Below are 18,386 nucleotides of genomic sequence, written 5' to 3'. Positions count from 1 at the left end.
CCCGCCCCGCCTCTTCCGGCATCGACTCTCGGACGCGGCACATTGAGCCCCTCCCCCGGCCCGGAAGCGCCCCGCGCGCTGTGGAAGCGCGCCGGTAGATTTGGCCTAACCCGGCTGCCGTCAGCCAATAGGGCGGTTGTGCGGCCTGTGGCTGGCTCGCTCGCCCGCCATCCCCGTCCCCGGCCCCGGCCCGGCTCTCCATCCCCGCGGGCCGATGGCCGCCTTCCGGCGCTGGAAGGAGCAGCGCCTGGCCCGGGCGGATGAGAGCAGGAAGGGCAGCGTGGACGAGGCCGTCGCGGAGCTAGTGCAGCTCCTCAACGGGCAGGAGCGATTCTGCACCACCAGCTCCTGCGCCGGCCGCCTCCTGCTCGCGCAGGCCCCCGCCCCAGTGAGTCCAGCTGCCCGCCCCCGAACCTCTCCCTCGGGCCCGGGGCCGCACCACAGACCCCGGCACGCCCGTGGGGCCGCCTCCCGCTCAAGCCCGCGTGGGGCGAGTGGCTCCCCGGCAGCGGTCCGAGGAAAGGGGGGTGTCATGGTGGGGAGACAGCGCCGAGCGCGCCTCCGCGACCCCGCTCTGGAGCCAAGACACCGACCCCGCAGCCCCCCTTTGAAGCGCCGGGGCTGTCAGTGCTGCTAAGCAGGTTCCGCGCCGCACCTCCTCGCGGATCCCCCTCCACCCACCCACCCCCCGCGGGCACCAGGGCAGCAGTGGGATTCCCTCCTGGCGCCTACTGTTCTCCAGCTGGGGCTCCCGTGAGGTTACAGGGCCAGGAGTCCACCCCATAATAACCCCCACACACATATCGCAAGGCAATGATGAGCTGCCAAAATCTTAACAACCAGTTCTCTCCTCACCCCACGAGGGTGTCGTGGCCCACCCCCGCTCGCCGGGGACTCCTGCCCCATCCAACTGCCTGCGTTCCTTGACGCCCCCAAACCTGATCCCTGCCCCATCCACCCCGTCCCCGACTGCCCCCAGAACTGGGCAAGAGGGTCTCGTCGGCCACTGTAGCGGGTGCCCACCCCGCCCCTAAGAGCCAGAGGCATCTGCCAGGGGGCAAGGTGGGGAGTCCTGGCATTGCTTACCTGGAGCAGCTCCCAGGAAGCATCCAGCAGGTCCCTCTGGCTCCTAGGGGCAGGGGAGCAGCCGCTGCCCACACTGATCGCATCAAACGTGGCGCCTTAGGCACCGACTCCATGGGTGCTCCAGGCCTGGAGCACCCACAGGGAAAATTTGGTGGCTGCAGAGCACCTACCAGCAGCTCACCTCCCCTCCGCCTCTTCCCCTGAATGGACCATGCTGCTCTGCTTCTCCGCCCCCCTCCCCTGGCTTCCTGCAAATCAGCTGTTCGCGCAGAAAGCCTGAGGGCTGAGAAGCAGACGGCAGCTTCGCACTCAGGCCCAGGGAGGCGAAGGTGAGCTGGGGCAGGGAGCAGTTCCCCTGCGCCACGCCCCCCCCCCCCAGATTACCTTCTGCGGTGCGGGCGGCCCTCCTCGTGCCCCCCTACCCCAGCTCAACTCTACCTTCCTGGGCTTGAGCGCGAAGCCGCCGCTTGCTTCTCAGTCCTCCCAGGCTTCCCGCGCAAACAGTTAATTCGCGGGAAGCCGGTGGGGGAGGTGCGGAGAAGCAGAGCGGGGCGGCACGTTCGGGGGAGGAGGCAGAGCGGAGGTGAGCTGTGGCGGGAAGCTGCCGGTGGGTGCTCTGCACCCGTCAAATTTTCCCCATGGGTGCTCCAGTCCCCGAGGACCCACAGAGTCGGCGCCTAAGGCACCACTTTTGGCCGGTTGTTAAATTTAGAGGGACAACCGGTTCTAAAAGGGCTTCTAAATTTAACAACTGGTTCTAGCAACCCGGTGCGAACCGGCTCCAGCTCACCACTGCCCCAAGGTCAAGTGCCCCCGGGCAGGAGGCATGGCCCTTACAACCCACAAGTGGCATGAGACTTGTGGCTGTCCTGGCCCAGGTTACCCCTAGTTACATGCATGGCTGCTGTAATCTTTTCTGTTCTGCAGATAAGTGGAGATGTTATATCATGTCCCACCCCACCTTTGTCTCTTATCCAGCTTATGAATAGTTTGGGGAATACTACAGTTAAAGTTATTGGTGTTTATAGCAAAATCAACATGGTGTTTATAGCAGCACTAGAGTAGAAGATAATTTTACTGAAAGTATGTGGTCCAGTTCTTCCTCCACCTTATGCTGTAGGAAGACTTGGCATCAGTCCTTGCTCAGTTTCATATGATGATCTCTTTTTCATTGTTGTTGTCTACGTGATGTAAACTAAGAGCACAGAACACTAAGGTATACAAAAGTAAGTAGAATTGAGACAGCACCAGCATCTGACATTTGAATCACATGATCTGTCTAGGTTTTTAATCTGGCAACAAACCATCATTTTGAGATCTTAGCAACACCAAAAATACAGTGTAGTCAGAGTGTTCCTCCCAGAGGACAGAGTTTTAAATTGGCAGTTCTATCCAGATCCTAATATTCTTTAGCCATTGCCAAGCCACTGATAGTTAAGTCTTGACACACTGATTTGTAGTAACGATAATTACAACCAATCTCCTTTAACAAATTATACTACATGACTTTTCATGAACTTAATTTTCATCCTGAACTCTCCACAAATTTATCAAAACCACAAGTTTTATATGCAAAGTGCTGATTAGATTACATAGGAGAACATGCTAGTTTCTTATTTTAAATGTTAGAGATGTAGAATTTTAAGATCCCATAATACACCAGTGCAGCACATCTACAGTTTTGTTGTGGTGTACATCAGTACAAATATCCCAACTGTAAACAGGTCCTCAGATTAGTTGTCTCCAAAACGTAAATACATTTTAATAGAGAACATTCCCAGGGTAAGGTAGTAGAGGGAAAGCATATATGACTGCATTTTGTTGCTTCCAATCATGAGATTCACGTTTAGATACATCTAAGTGGATTTTTCGTATTAATAAGTGCGATACCACAAAAGTTCTTCCAAAGAACTTAGAATCATAGAATATCAGGGGTTGGAAGGGACCTCAGGAGGTCATCTAGTCCAACCCCCTGCTCAAAGCAGGACCAATCCCCGACTAAATCATCCCAGCCAGGGCTTTGTCAAGCCTGACCTTAAAAACTTCTAGGGAAGGAGATTCCACCACCTCCCTAGGTAACGCATTCCAGTGTTTCCAGTGTTTAGTGTCCTTGTCGTTTTTTTCTGCAAATACTAGATCACGTTGCTATAGCTGAATGTGGGTGAAATCAGAACACTTCTCCATTAATTTTTGGGATTAAATTAAACTACCTGCTTAGCTACTGTTATCTAGGTGTTGTAAATCCTACCTAGATTTGATAGTTAAAAAAAAAAACCACATGAAAGTTACATAAATAAATAACATTAAGATTGTTGATATAGTTATGGTTATTGATCAGAAAATATTTCTGTACATCCTTGTGTACCAAGCCAAGAACACAAAGGACATTTGTTTTTATAACTGCAGTGCTATTTTAATACTTTGTTTTTCATTAGGGTTTCAATGGCTATGAGGTACAGAAGAAAAACTGTTCTTGGCTCATGGTAACGCATCAACTCTGTGCAAAAGAGGATGTGGTAAGATGTCAATAATGTACAATGTTTATGCATAAATACTTACCCTCTCCTCATCCCAATCCTCCAAAAAACACAATTTCAAATAGCAACTAGAAAATAATTTACATTTTTCCTTCATATTACTAGAATGAATATGTTCATTTAAGAGCACAGTTTTGTTATTAGGATAAAATTCTGTCTACATTAGCTGGCGAAACTGTTAGCACCTTTCTAGCAAGAGCATGGTTTAAGTCAGTAATGTGGCTACCTTGCTCAGTGTAAACAGGGCTAGGGTCAAAATTTGTCTCTTTCTTAAAATAGTGAACGAGAGTACAATGTCAGCAGGTTATAAAATCCACCACTTTCAGTGGTTTTTAGTTAGACATTTTGCATGGCTTGCACAAGACCAGCGATTCTACATCAGATTTTTTTTCTCCTAAAATATTAATTTAGTGCTTGTGAAGCCCTTTTCTTATCCATAGAATAAATACAGTCAAGTTTCTGGCAGGTGTGCCTCAATTCTGTATTGAAGGATCACTTCTTTGGTAAGAATGTATTTTTGCATCCATGACCATTCATTTAATTCTGGCTGTCTCCACTGAGGCAAGCAACACAGATGTCAGCTGTAGAGTGACTGATGTAGACACCTCCAATAGAAAATAGTCTGACACTGTAAACTCACTTTCCATAGACCAGACAGTCTTCAGATGGTAATGTCTTTGTCACTAGCAGTTTAAATTGAATTAATGGTAGTAATGAAACAAAACTTCCTTCTAATAGAAACAGAGGAATTGCCAGACTGAATCATACCTAAGGTATGTCTGCTCAGTATTCTATCTCAGATAATGGCCAGCATCAGATGCTACAGAGGAAGGTGCAAGAACCTCACAGTATGCAAATGCAAGATGATCTGCCTTTTGCATTAGGTTTTATCCTAGTTTCTAATAGTTAGAGATTGTCTGAAGCATGAACTTTAATGTCCCTTATAATTTATCATTAATTATAACTGGATATTCATGTTATCCATATAATAATCTTGTTACCTTTCCTAATCCTTGCAAAAGTTAAATATTCTGAGCTGTGGATATTCTGTCATGCATGATTGATTATCTGGGGGGAGCAGATAAGGAAGCAAACACAAATGGACCTCTGTCCTCTTCATTAAAAGACACGCATGCTTCCTGAAAAAGCATATTTGTTATTTTGTATGCAGCAGAAACTCCATTATGATTTAATTTTATCAACTTTCAGTTGAAGATTGAAACAGCCATGTCTTACAACTACAAATCTGAACTAATGCAAAAAGACAATGGCTCTCTTATGGAGCTTTTTTTAATTAAAATTATATCCTAAAAAAATGTTTTGAAACTTAAAATCAAATCACTTTAAGAAACTGTTGAACAGTTTGAATATTTATGAACTACTTTGTGCTTCCAAAACTGCCTTTTGCTCTCTAAATGCTCCTCTTTACATTGTACCCCATAAAATGAAACTAGTTATTCTGTAAAAAAAAATAAACTGTAAAGACTGCATAACAGTAATATACATACATTTAAACTTTAAAAGCCCCTCTATCTTATTTTTTCTTAGTTTACTTGATATCACCTTCATAGAAATCTCAGCAGCCTCTGATTTGCCATATACTAGGAGTAGGGTCTGAGCTACTAGAGTGTTGCCATTGGCTTTTGCTAGTGGGTACCTTCTCAATTTTTGTATTGATGTCTAGTTGGTAGATATGGTAAAAATGTTCATGCGTCCATTAAAGGTGTGAAAAATCTTTACCTGACTACTTCTTAAATTGTTATATTTTCATAGAATACAAACAAAGTGTGGAAAATTGGGCTGGAAGTCAGGACTCTTGGATTTTGTGGTTTCAGAGTAACAGCCGTGTTAGTCTGTATTCGCAAAAAGAAAAGGAGTACTTGTGGCACCTTAGAGACTAACCAATTTATTTGAGCATGAGCTTTCGTGAGCTACAGCTCACTTCATCGGCTCACTTGTGCTGAGTTTTCAGCAGGCAAGCTACTTAATCCCATTGTGCCTCGATGTGTATCTACCACTTTAAAATGGGAATAGGAAATTTGAGGAGTAATTAATTTTTATAGCTATCTTTAAGATCCTTTGAGGAAAGGTGTGGGGTTTTTTCTTTATAAAACATCCCTTCACAAAAGATTTCTGGGCCTTATTCAACAGGAAGAAAACAATTAAAATGTAATTAAATAGTAAAATTTTAAAATTGCGCAAAGTATTATATAACAATGTCAAAGTGGTGTACAATTTTTCCTACTGGATTCTGAAAGTAAACCTGCATTGATTTGTCAACCCTATTCTTTGAAGAATATACAGAGGAATATTAGTAGTTATGTTCCTCATTTATAAAACTGCTGTTTGAGGGGGAGTGTTCGAACTAAGATACGCAACTTCAGCTACACTATTCGCATAGCTGAAGTCAAAGTATCTTAGTTCGACTTACCTGGCCGTCCTCATGGCGGCGAGTCGACCATGGTGGCTCCCCTGTCGATTCCGCTTACTCCTCCTGCCGAGGTGGAGTACGGGTGTCCATTCAGGGATCGTTTTATTGCGTCTAGAGGAGACATGATAAATCAGTGCCCAATAGATTGCTCACACCTGCCGGATCGGCGGGTAGTGAAGACGTACCCTTAGAATGCAAGTTTCTTGGAGCAGGATTGTGTAGTGTTCTATGAGACAGTGAGCACACTGTCCATGGTCATTAAATCAACACATGGCAAAACTTTTCTATGTAATTCTTTATTAAACATTACTGTATTTGAAATAAGGGAACTTCTTTCTTTGTCACTTGCATACCTTATCAGTGATAGTCATTCTTTATCAGTTAGTTACAGCAGTTACGCTTTCACTGTTTACTGACTAAGGGTCTCATCCAGCTCCCACTGGGGGTTTAGCCATTGACTCTGTTGGGAGCAGGGCTGGGCCTCAGACTTTGTAGGTTTAATAGGAAATTACTTTCAGTATTTTCTTATTAAATTCTGAGCCTTTTACAGGAAATTGGTGGTCTGCAAGCAATAGGGTAAAATCCTTTGGTCACAATTATTTAATTTAGTGAGCATTTCAGTGCAACAGGCAATATAAGTCACTGCGGCCTTGGGGCATCCTAGCATACACAGACCATTTCAGTCAGTATGACTTTCTTGCCCGTTTACTGTCATTGAAAAAACTGTCCTTAGAGTGTCTGCAAAATTACTTAGCCTTGTCAGTGAAACCCTTTAAAAAAGTACACACACCAACGTCGCTTCGTCTGATCACAGTCAATATTAAATTCTGTTGTAATACTTGTCTCTGAGACAAGTCTGTCTACCTTGGCTTCCTAATACATTGAACACTAGTCTACTGTGCTGAAGCAGCCTATTGTTTATATAACTTAGGTAGGTAGAACAGAATTTTCAGACACTGAAAAATCCATGTATAAGCCCAATAAGACTGCTGTGCCCATTTGAAGCCCTGTGGAAACCAGTGGGGCTCATGCAGGCACAGCAGGTAACCTGTATGCGACATAATGCAGGATCGGGGCCAATGGCATCTGGTTTTTAAGAATTCTTGAGTATCCCCAGTTCCCATTGGCTCCACTAGTAGTAGTGGGTGCTTAGCACATCTAAAAATGAGGTCATTTATTTAGGGGCCTAACTTTAGGCACCTATATTTGTAAGATTTATACCTTAATAGCAAGGATAGTTACAGAAAGAGCATGCTACACAAGAACATTTAAATCTTGTTCAATATTCTAAGGGGGAAGATAGGGTTCTCAGCAGTTTTATTTTACACCACTATTACTGGTATCTTGAATAAATTAGAACATAAGAATGGCCCTGCTGGGTCAGACCAAAGATCCGTCTAGCCCAGAGTCCTGTCTTCCAACAGTGGCCAGTGCCAGATGCCCCAGAAGGAATGAATAGAACAGGTAATCATCAAGTGATCTATCCCCTGTCACTCATTCCCAGCTTCTGGCAAACAGAGGCTAGGGACACCATTCCTGCCCATCCTGACTAATAGCCATTGATGGACCTATCCTCCATAAATTTATCTCGTTCTTTTTTGAACCCTGTTATGGTCTTGGCCTTCACAACATCCTCCGTCAAGGAGTTCCACAGGTTGATCGTGCGCTGTGTGAAGAAATACTTCTTTTATTTGTTTTAAACCTGCTGCCTATTAATTTCATTTGGTGACCCCTGGTTTTTGTGTTATGAGAAGTAGTAAACAGCACTTCCTTATCTACTTTCTCTACCCCAGTCATGATTTTATAGACCTCAATTATATCTCCCCTTAGCCGTCTCTTTTCCAAGCTGAAAAGTCCCAGTCTTATTAATCTCTCCTCATATGGAAGCCATTCTGTACCCCTAATAATTTTTGTTGCCCTTTTCTGAACCTTTTCCAATTCCATTCTATCTTTTTTGAGATGGGGTGACCACATCTGCACACAGTATTCAAGATGTGGGCATACCATGGATTTATATATTGGCAACATGATATTTTTTGTCCTATGATCTATCCCTTTCTTAATTATTCCCAGCATTCTGTTCACTTTTTTGGCTGCCGCTGCACATTGAATGGATGTTTTCAGATAATGGTTGAAATTTTCACAGTTCTCAATTTTAAAAAAGGATTAAAGAAATATTTTCAATTCAGAGGAATCACTGGGCTAGGATGCTAGCCAAAAAAAAATTAAGCATGGTGCAGCAGCTCAATTTTTTCCCCTAAATATAAGTATAGAAAATTGGTAGCTACTAGTATTTTCATTAAAGATGCTCATGGGATGTGGGGGAGGCAAGTCAATTAGATATAAGAACACTCGATAAGAACAAAAAAGTTAGAACATTATATAGTAGTAAACTATGGTGTAAACTGCAATGAATCATGTAACTGTTTCAGTGCAGCCTTTATAAACTAAAACCAATAATCTCACTCCTTACGTTTATTTTACATAAACATAGCATACAATAATAAATCATAACTGTGTACTATGCCGCGTCCGCAGGTTCCGCCGATCGTGGTTCCCACTGGCTGCGGTTCGCTGCTGCAGGCCAATGGGGGCTGCGGGAAGCGGCGCGGGTCGCGGGACGTACCGGCCACCACTTCCCGCAGCCCCCATTGGCCTGCAGCAGCGAACCGTGGCCACTAGGAGCCGTGATCGGCTGAACCTGCGGACGGGCAGGTAAACAAACCGGCCCGGCCCGTCAGAGGCTTTCCCTGAACAAGAAGCCCAAGTTTGGGAAACACTGTTTTTGAGTATTAAAGCTATATAACTGTTTGTTACCTATTTTTTGCCCTTGGTGTGCCTTATGAGTTTAACTTCAGTTTATAAATCCTTTTATTTTATCTTATTTTAACATTACCATAGAAGTAGTATAATGAGTCATTTTTGAAACGTAGATTAAAATAAGGTCAAGTAGTTCAGGCCACAAGTTCAACCTATTTTACCTTTTTAAGAGGAATGTACTTCAATATCAACATGTCCCTGATCATATCCAATCATGTAAGAAATCAAAAACAAACTATAACTGAATAGTAGTAATATTTTGTGCTCTCAAGGTTCCTCTGCTGACTGCAGTAAAACAGTACTCTCTGTACTGTGCTGACATCATTGGGGTTTTTTATGTCCAAAATGATCAAACAGGGAAGCAAATAATTTTTTTTTAAAAGTCTAGGTCCAGTAGAAATTCATGGCAAGAGAATCAGTTTAATACTTACAAATCAGCAGAGATCCTGAACATTATGAGCAATGGGAAATTTAAAGCAATTAAATAGTAACAAACATGATTGTTTAAGCCAAATCATTCCTGGTGTTTTTAAAACATTTCATAAACTAGCTATTTTATTATGAAATGTTAATAGTAACAGTTCGCCTTTGTAGTATTAATATATTAATGTTCATTGCATTTTCCAGATGACAGCATTGCAGAAAGCCACTGGTGACACTGTATTCAAATTTGAACCATTCATTCTTCATGTGCAGTGTCAAGAGTTGCAGGATGCACAGCTTCTGGTAAAATTAGATCAACAATGTTGTATTGTTTTGTTTACATTTGTTGCTGCATAAGTAAAAATGTTGGCACCTGAATATCTTAACACTCAGAAATAGTCTCAGGAGCAATGTATGTTTAATAACTGAAGTAGTAAAAGTATGTTGATGGAGAAAATAAGGATTAAGATTCTTTCTGCAGATTTTGCTGTGCTTTCTAGAAAATAAAGTCACTTAAATGCACTTCAGTCTTCTAGCTGAGGCAGATTGGCTTGAGAGAGCCTGAATTATCTGTGTTGCTTTCCCTGGCCCATGGCAGTGTTCTTTAGAAATTAGTTCACTACAGACTGGGACCATTTGCTCCCAGACCTCAGCTAAGTGGATAATGCTGTGCCTTCTCTGCCTTTCAAAAGGGGCTTTGTAGGCCGGTACAGGATAATTTTGTTCCTCATCTTCACCCTGCCTTGGTTCATATAGAGAAGGAAATCTTTTCTTTCTACAAACTTTGCTGAGTTCTGCAGAATCTACATCTAAGAACATATCCATCCCACGATTGTCTTCTTTGACTAGCAGCTATTTGAACTGGAAAAATATAGTGCCAAAAGAGGTATGAACTTCCCCCTTTGTCTTGATGGAATGGGTCAGGGCTGAAACCACCATCTGTCTTTGTCACTGAAATTTAATTTAAAAGTATTTTGTTACAGTATTAGCATCTGATCCTGTAAACACTTACTAGTGATTGTGGCTCTTAATGCAGTCAGTTGGGACTATGCCTTTACGGTTTTGCAAAATTGGGACCTTAACTTGCAATATAATCCACAGTAAGCTTTCAATCTGACAAAATATGTATGAACTGCTATTTAAAATGTTTTTGTTTCACAGCACTCGGTGGCTATAGATTCTGGATTCAGGAACTCTGGTATTACAGTTGGCAGAAGAGGTAAAATTATGATGGTATGCACTATTTTTCTACTCTGCTATAGAATTTAGCAATTATTCATTAACATGAGCACATTTTTAAGTATGTGGGAGATTTGAATAATAATTTTTAAATGACACTTTCCTGACATGGCATATCACTCTGCTCACAAAGAAATACAACCAGATCTTTTCAGGTGGTTTTCCTGTAATGAATGCACCTACGTTTTAGAGCTAGTATCTCCTAATGTAATTCAAATGAATACATCTATGTGTACCTCTAGGCTGTCCGGAGTACTCATTGCTTAGAAGTTCCATTAAGTCACATGGGGCAATTGATGGTCACTGAAGAATATGTTGACTTTCTGGTACAGATAGCTAATCGGAAGATGGAAGAAAACATGAAGAGGATTGACAGGTTTGTTAGATTATATGCATCCTGTGTCACTACATCTAAATCCAGAGAAGTGTAAACTTTTTCTGCTAAACAGTAGACCAGGAAGATCAGCCTAAAAAAATAATAGTAAAACAGATTGAAAATCTGACCTCAGAGGGTTTGGGGTTTTTTAAATTATGGATGACCCTAGAGGATCATTTAACCATATATAAACAACAGTATCAGGTAGTGGAGAGTAGATTTGTTACAGAGCTTTTAAAAAAGTCCATACAGGACTTCCAATTGTTGCTCCAGATATATGGCATGAATAGCACATTGAGTTCTAGTCTCACATTATTAACTTCCACTGCTGCATCTTCATGTGGGGTTTGTGTTTGATTAGATTTTAGCATGTTTAAGGACAGGAGATTCACCTTTTGATGAAGCCAGGAATATCTCATTTTAATCTACCGGAATTACACATAATTTCCTGAGTATTCAGATTAGAATGCACCCTTTAACGTTGCTGTACAAAGTTCAGACTACGGTTCCCAAACTGTGGTCTTTGGAACACTTACTGGTGACTAGTTACATAGTACTGGCTTTTCTACTCATTTCCAGTTGTGAGAAACAGAACAGAGAGGGTGGGCAGAAGAAATAAAGAGCAAAAGGATACAGGACAAAATACTTAATTGCACCAAGGACAGTTAAACGTGTATAGATATTTTCTTAATATTTTTCTGAATTAATTGCTGTAGTTGCCACAGGGATGTTAAAGTAATTGCAAATAGGAGTGGTGATGGTGCATCTGATTATGAATAGGATTGACTATTAGACACTATTAAGATGTGATGCAAAACCGTAAAAGTGTTTGAGATCATCTGTTGTATAGTTTTAGCAGTATGAATGGGACTATCATTATACATAGGGCATAACTGTCAATTAGATTCCTAGAAGGTCAGAGATTAGAGAACTGACAGAGTATGCCCAGAACATACGTGCTGGTATCCCTGAGTCCCCCTCACAATACCGATCAGGTCTGCCTTTGGATTTTATTAAAATTCTATGAAACGTTATACACGACATTTTATGTTGCCAAAGTGTTAATGTTCTGTTTGCAGAACTTAAGTAAACGTATTTGCTCCTTTCCAGGTTTTACAAGTGCCTACAGTTAGCTTTGAAAAGTGAACTCAGCATGAGTAACTCACCTCATGGGATGATACAGAAGATTCATTCTGTGTACACTCACAGAAGAAAAAGAAAACAAGATAAAGAGCCTGGCTTGTGCACCTCTTCAGAGAATAAGGAAGAGTCAAAAACAGAAGATGACCCAGAAACCAATCTCAGTTTTTTTTTCTGAAATCTATTGATACAGGATACCTACTTTCTAATATAGGTGTAGTTAACACAGATTGCTAGCTTTAGTGATACTTCTCTTGTACTGCTCTTTATAAGAGCTATTTACACTGCTGTGCTCAAGGAAGTTATGCTGTCTTGAAAGTTTACGCTGGAGACAGTGTTCACTTAACCAAGCATTTCAGTGTAACAGAATTATGAAATGTCCTTTAATTTGCATGAAAACACCACAGAAGCATGGAGAACAGAAGTACATGGACTTCTTAAAAATTATGAAATATTTATTAACAGTGGACAGAACAGCTAACAGTTTTAATGTGTACATAGGTATACCTCAAACCGTGTTTGATACGTCTCTATAATAAAAGATTGATTTACTGTATGTATTTTCCTTATTTAAAATACCAAACACAAGATTCGCAAAAAGAAAAGGAGTACTTGTGGCACCTTAGAGAATGCCACAAGTACTCCTTTTCTTTTTGCGAATACAGACTAACACGGCTGTTACTCTGAAACCAAACACAAGATTAAGTCTATGCATTTGAAAACACTACCTCTACTAAAGTGTTTGTTTTTTGTACTTCCCTCTTCACTTCCTATTGATATAAGTACTCTCCCGGAGGTTTCTTCTTGGAGAAAAAGCTTTTGTATATTACTAAAATCAATCCAGTAGCACCAGAGATTAATTTAATCCATTGGAGCAGATTTAGTGCTGGGTGCAGCAAAGCAGGATGCTATCAGGGAGTCTTGCAGTTCCTGATCTGCATTTGCCTTGGCACAAGTTAAAGCAACCTGGGGGCTGCTGTAATAGACAGTAATGAACTTTCTGAGTTATATGTAGGCTATTAACATATACTTAATATTTAAATAAAGATATAGAGATTCTTGGGCTACTACAATTCACATGCTCATACGTTTGACCACGGGGGGGAAAAGTAGTGGTTTGTTTTTCATGAAGCTATAGTGAATTAGTTGATAATTGAAGAAACAATGAATTCTGAGTTATTTCTTCTGTTATGAAACTTAGTCAATGGTTTCTAACTACCATGTCAGGAGAGCTGTGCTAAGGAAATTGTTTATTTTGGGGATAGTAGTGCTCTGATAGTAGTGCTCTAGTTAAGGAGTTCTCGTTTGCGTTACATAAATCTGGGTCTTCAGGGAATTTTAATTCTACTGGAAAAGTGTGCTAACTGAAATTTGTTATATGAGGGATTGGTCTGGGGGGAAATGTAGGGGATCTTTTATAGATTTAAAAATAAGTCGATTGGGGTGTGTTTCCAGTATCAGGAATGCCAAGAAAAATAGCTTGTCAGGGTTCCTCCCCCACTCTGAACGGTAGGGTACAGATGTGGGGACTTGCATGAAAACCTCCTAAGCTTGTCTTTACCAGCTTTGGTCAAAAACTTCCCCAAGGTACAAAATATTCCACCCTTTGTCCTTGGATTGGCTGCTACCACCACCAAACAAATACTGGTTACTGGGGAAGAGCTGTTTGGAAAAATCTTTCCCCCCAAAATACTTCCCAAAACCTTGTACCCCACTTCCTGGACAAGGTTTGGTAAAAAAGCCTCACCAATTTGCCTAGGTGACTACAGACCCAGACCCTTGGATCTTAAGAACAATGAACAATCCTCCCAACACTTGCACCCCCCTCTTTCCTGGGAAATGTTGGATAAAAAGCCTCACCAATTTGCATAGGTGACCACAGACCCAAACCCTTGGATCTGAGAACAATGAAAAAGCATTGTTTTCTTACAAGGAGACTTTTAATAGAAATAGGAGTAAATAGAAGTAAAGAAATCCCCTCTGTAAAATCAGGATGGTAGATACCTTACAAGGTAATTAGATTCAAAACATAGAGAATCCCTCTAGGCAAAACCTTAAGTTACAAAAAAGATACACAGACAGAAATAGTTATTCTATTCAGCACAATTCTTTTCTCAGCCATTTAAAGAAATCATAATCTAACACATACCTAGCTAGATTACTTACTAAAAGTTCTAAGACTCTATCCCCAACAAAAGCAGCATATAGACAAAGACCCTCTGTTTCTCTCCCTCCTCCCAGCTTTTGAAAGTATCTTGTCTCCTCACTGGTCATTTTGGTCAGGTGCCAGCGAGGTTACCTTTAGCTTCTTAACCCTTTACAGGTGAGAGGAGTTTTCCTCTGGCCAGGAGGGATTTTAAAGGGGTTTACCCTTCCCTTTATATTTATGACATAGCTATGGACCTTTGTATCTATGTTTGTGCTTCTCTAACTAAACTTTACTCAGCTCCACAGCTGTGCATTATATAAACCCAATGTCCAGTCACTAAAAATAATGCTGATCCACCACCTGCTTCTGGAGTGGGGAAAAGACGAACCAGCCAGTTACCAGCCTTCTTGTAAGAGGCCTGCCCTTGATCATTCTTTGGGGCTACCAGATGAGATGTCAGTTGGCTTAGTGCTGTCCTTAGAAGTTGATTGCATGCAGAAATAGCACCTCCTTTTTGGCAAGGTCTATAGCTTTTTTGCTGTTTTCATCCCCTCTGGGGGGAAAACTAGGCAGGTAGGATTTTGATATCAGAGATTTGACAGGACCCAGAGCATCGCTTTTATTATTTCTTTAAGGCAGTGGTTATCACACGTTTTAGGCTGTGTACCCCTTTCCACATAATGTAGTCTACCGCATACCCTCATCTGAGCTAGGGTCATAATATACCTATGAGTAGATTTCCAAGTCTTGCTAAATAAAATGTGTTGTCTACCATTACAGGATTTTTCTTGCCTACTTCCTGACAAGAGCTCATGTACCCCAGTTTGAAAACCACTGCTTTAAGTCATTGCATAATTATGAGAGGTCCCAGAAAAATAGCACCAGAGACTGAAGTTCATAGAAGTATACCCGGACTGATATTCATTTATTAGCAGCTGTCCAGACTTCAGCAGGCAGCTCCAGTTCACCTCAAACTTTACCTGGATGGGAATGGATGTGTGTTCTAGCAGCTCCATGAGCCAATTGTGGCAGGGGGGTGGGGCAGTGTATGTCCCAGAAAACTAAATTTGTTAGTCTCTAAGGTGCTACAAGTACTCCTTTTCTGTGGGGAGGGAGAGCTGCTAGTGAGGTAGGGGCAGTGGCATCCCCACTGCCCCAGGGAGGGATGTGGAGAAGAGTGGCAGCCCCACAAATCCCACTGCACTGGAAAAGAGTGGCAACAGCCCCACAGTGGATATTGTGTGTGAGTGGAAATGGTGGCAAAAGCCCAAGAGATCACTGCAGCTGGGGGGTTGAGGCAGGGGCGAGGTGGCGGCAGCTCCACAGAGAAAGGGTAGGACAGCACCCCTACAGCATCCTCTGTGCTGGGGACAGAGTACTCTTTCGCTAGATAAGCCACTTCTATCCATGTAGTAGTTATGCATCAGTTGTCTTCTGCCTCAGGCATTCAACATGCTAATATTTATACAAATCTTTGTTTCCATGCTGCAGCACAACTGCATTTCTTCTTTGAAGTGAGGTAAATGCAGTCCAGCATGTTCTAGCAATTAGCAGAAACAGCTGCTTCAATAAGATGGGATATGTTCATGAATTCACATAGCTGGTGACTGGAGAGAAATCTGCAGTAGAGAGATTAGGTAAACTGCGTACCACCACGTTTAGATTTATACAACAGGCCACTAGGTGGTAGGGTGCTACACCCAGTCAACACAGTGAACAGTGTTTCAGCTTTAGGATTTAGATGAAGTTTTATTTGCTTATGTGGCTAATTTGTGCCTAAACATGTTTGGTTTTTTTCCTTTTTTTTTTTTTTTTTAAAAAAGGGTCTTTAGAAAATGGCTTTGCACTCGGTTTATTCAGAATGTTGTGAAAACCATGACCACTTTCTGAATTAAATGAAATTTCTAAAATGAAAAACCTAAAATGCCATCTAGTCAGTTTGGGTGTATCCAGTCAGTGAACATGCAGAGTTTCCACGTGCTTTAAAACAGACATTTTGTACAAATATCACCTTCTTGCAGGACTATTTGAAAGACAAAATAAAGAACTGAAAAAGATGGGATACAACTAACCCATATCAGACTTTAATCCCTAGCCCAAAGATTTGTATACACCTGAGAATCCTTGGGGGGCTATTTGCAGAACGCAGTGTATCTTGTGAGTTACAAGTCTTTGCTCATAACTGCGCAGTCATGCAGTGTGTTTGTATTAGAAACATACACTTAAAAGGGTTTTCGTGTTATATGTTGTACATTAAAAGTACTTCAGCCTGGGCACATGTGTTGAGAGGAGGAAGGTAAATGATTTTATAGCAATGAAGTATTCCCCACAACTATTTTATTGCTGAGAAAAATACTGTTTTCATGACTTTCATTTTTAAATGGTATAGGCACTGCCAGTAACAGCACAACCGCAACACTTTAGTGTAGTTAGTACGGTGCTTTGAAGGCTTTTACAAAAAGCGATTGGTGTTCAGAGATCAGTGTGGCACAATCTACATTCCTCTCAAATAAGCTCTTCTGAAAAATCTATTCTATATCACTGCCCAGAGCTTGGTGAGGTTTAGCCATATTTTACCCTCTCAAGTGTACACGTCTGGAACCCAATTATTCCAGTCTGTTGGAAACATCCTATAAGAAGACCCTACAAAGACAGCTAGTTTAAAGCAGGGTGCCGGGTTGTGAATGAGAGCAGGATTTGGGTTGGTATGTTAGCCGTTGTCCAAAATCTTGCACTATTTTTACAGAGCTCTTTTGTCTTTACAAATTCTCTTGAGATGACATTTACCCCATGTACAGGGCCCATAAAAACCTCTCCGAATGATTTATAGTCCTGATACAGTTATGCATATGGAGCATCTAGTCAGGGGATTTGGGCAACCCCCCCACCAACACAGAGGGCTTGAATGGAGGCAAGCTAAAGGAGGGGATATTGGGAGATCTGCCACCACATAGGGGACAGAGAGGGGCGGAGGTCACTATTCTAATTGCTGTCTGGGAGGGCTGCACTATAGGCCTATAGTTTGCTTGTATATTGGGGAATGGATTCTGTTACCCCAAACCTCAGTGGAGTTCCATTAATAGGTTGAGGTTTGATGAGCTGTATTTTATTGACAACTTGTATAGTAATTTCTGCTGTATTTCGAATGCAGTTTGTCCAGCTTCTGCGTACACACCCCTGTGAACAGACTTAAAAGTAGTTTGAGGCAACTGAATAGATTATGGAGGAAAATCATCTGAGGGTCCCTGGGGAGGAAGGGAAGTCCTTGATGTGCAACTAAAGAGTCCTAAAATTGGTAAATTTTTAATATTTTTAAAAACTTCTAGCTAATTTTTAGTCAAAGGACAATTTCAGCCTAATATCTTGTACTTTCCAGTTTGCATAGTTGATTAGTTAAAATAAATAAATGTTTTCTATGAGTATTGCATTTGCTTTATGACTTACATATGTTTTGCGGGAGTTGATATATTTATCCCCTCCTCTAGTTTATTTTCTGCTTGTTGCCTGAAACTTTTAAGCCCACATACCAAAAGTCACATCATGCCATCAATTTTCAATCAGAACCAAAGCACTTGCCAGTTCTGCCTGAAAATACATTGCATGATATGAGCCCAATCCTGCAAATCCTTATGTATGCAAGTAACTTCATTAATGTTATAAACACCAAAGGAACTTTTCATGTGAATAAAGGTACTCACATGTGCAAATGTTTTCCTTACATAAGTAAGACAGTTTCCTCTCCCCTCTACTACTTTAGTCTTAATATTAAAAGTAAATCAGTTTACTGAAATTGAAAAGCTAATTGCAATTAATTTAAAGTGAAATAAATATTTTAAAATGAGGTTAAAATACTAATAATTATAGGATATCTTAGCAGTTCTCAATTTTCACTCCTAATAAAGCATTAAGCATTTTTGGCTTGGGTTTCTGTCAGGCTTTATGTATTTCTTAGCACTGCGATAATCATTTAAAATTTAGTCTTGATCATAAAAATTATTTACTGCTATTAAATATATCATACATTATATTTTTGGAAGGTCTCCAGCAGGGTTTGCTGCTGGAAATATACAATCACTGATGTAATGCAAAATTTAGTTTTATATAACATGATATTAAAGAAGAAGAGTCTAACTTTTGTCTTGTTTTCCAGGAGCTGAAAATAATTCCAGTGCAGCTTCTTGTACC

The 18,386-nt window shown here is 41.4% G+C and overlaps 1 protein-coding gene across 2 annotated transcripts; it reads left to right on the top strand.

The window, feature by feature from the left end:
• Positions 1–62: 62 nt before the first annotated feature.
• On the top strand, positions 63–12,608 carry TYW3 (tRNA-yW synthesizing protein 3 homolog). Of its 2 annotated transcripts, XM_084637818.1 has the most exons (6): positions 66–388; positions 3,522–3,602; positions 9,502–9,600; positions 10,459–10,530; positions 10,779–10,912; positions 12,023–12,608. In XM_084637818.1, the coding sequence occupies exons 1-6, from the start codon at positions 215–217 to the stop codon at positions 12,228–12,230; spliced, it is 768 nt and encodes a 255-aa protein (XP_084493944.1). In that variant the 5' UTR covers positions 66–214; the 3' UTR covers positions 12,231–12,608. The 2 variants fall into 2 exon arrangements, with proteins under 2 accessions (XP_084493945.1, XP_084493944.1); XM_084637819.1 differs by lacking the exon at positions 9,502–9,600 and having other exon boundaries at positions 63–388.
• Positions 12,609–18,386: the final 5,778 nt, after the last annotated feature.

This window comes from Lepidochelys olivacea, assembly GCF_965140295.1.
Source record: "Lepidochelys olivacea isolate rLepOli2 genome assembly, chromosome: 8".
NCBI lineage: Eukaryota > Metazoa > Chordata > Testudines > Cheloniidae > Lepidochelys > Lepidochelys olivacea.
Note: the sequence above shows the minus strand (reverse complement) of the source record. Positions and strands in the feature narration are given on the sequence as shown.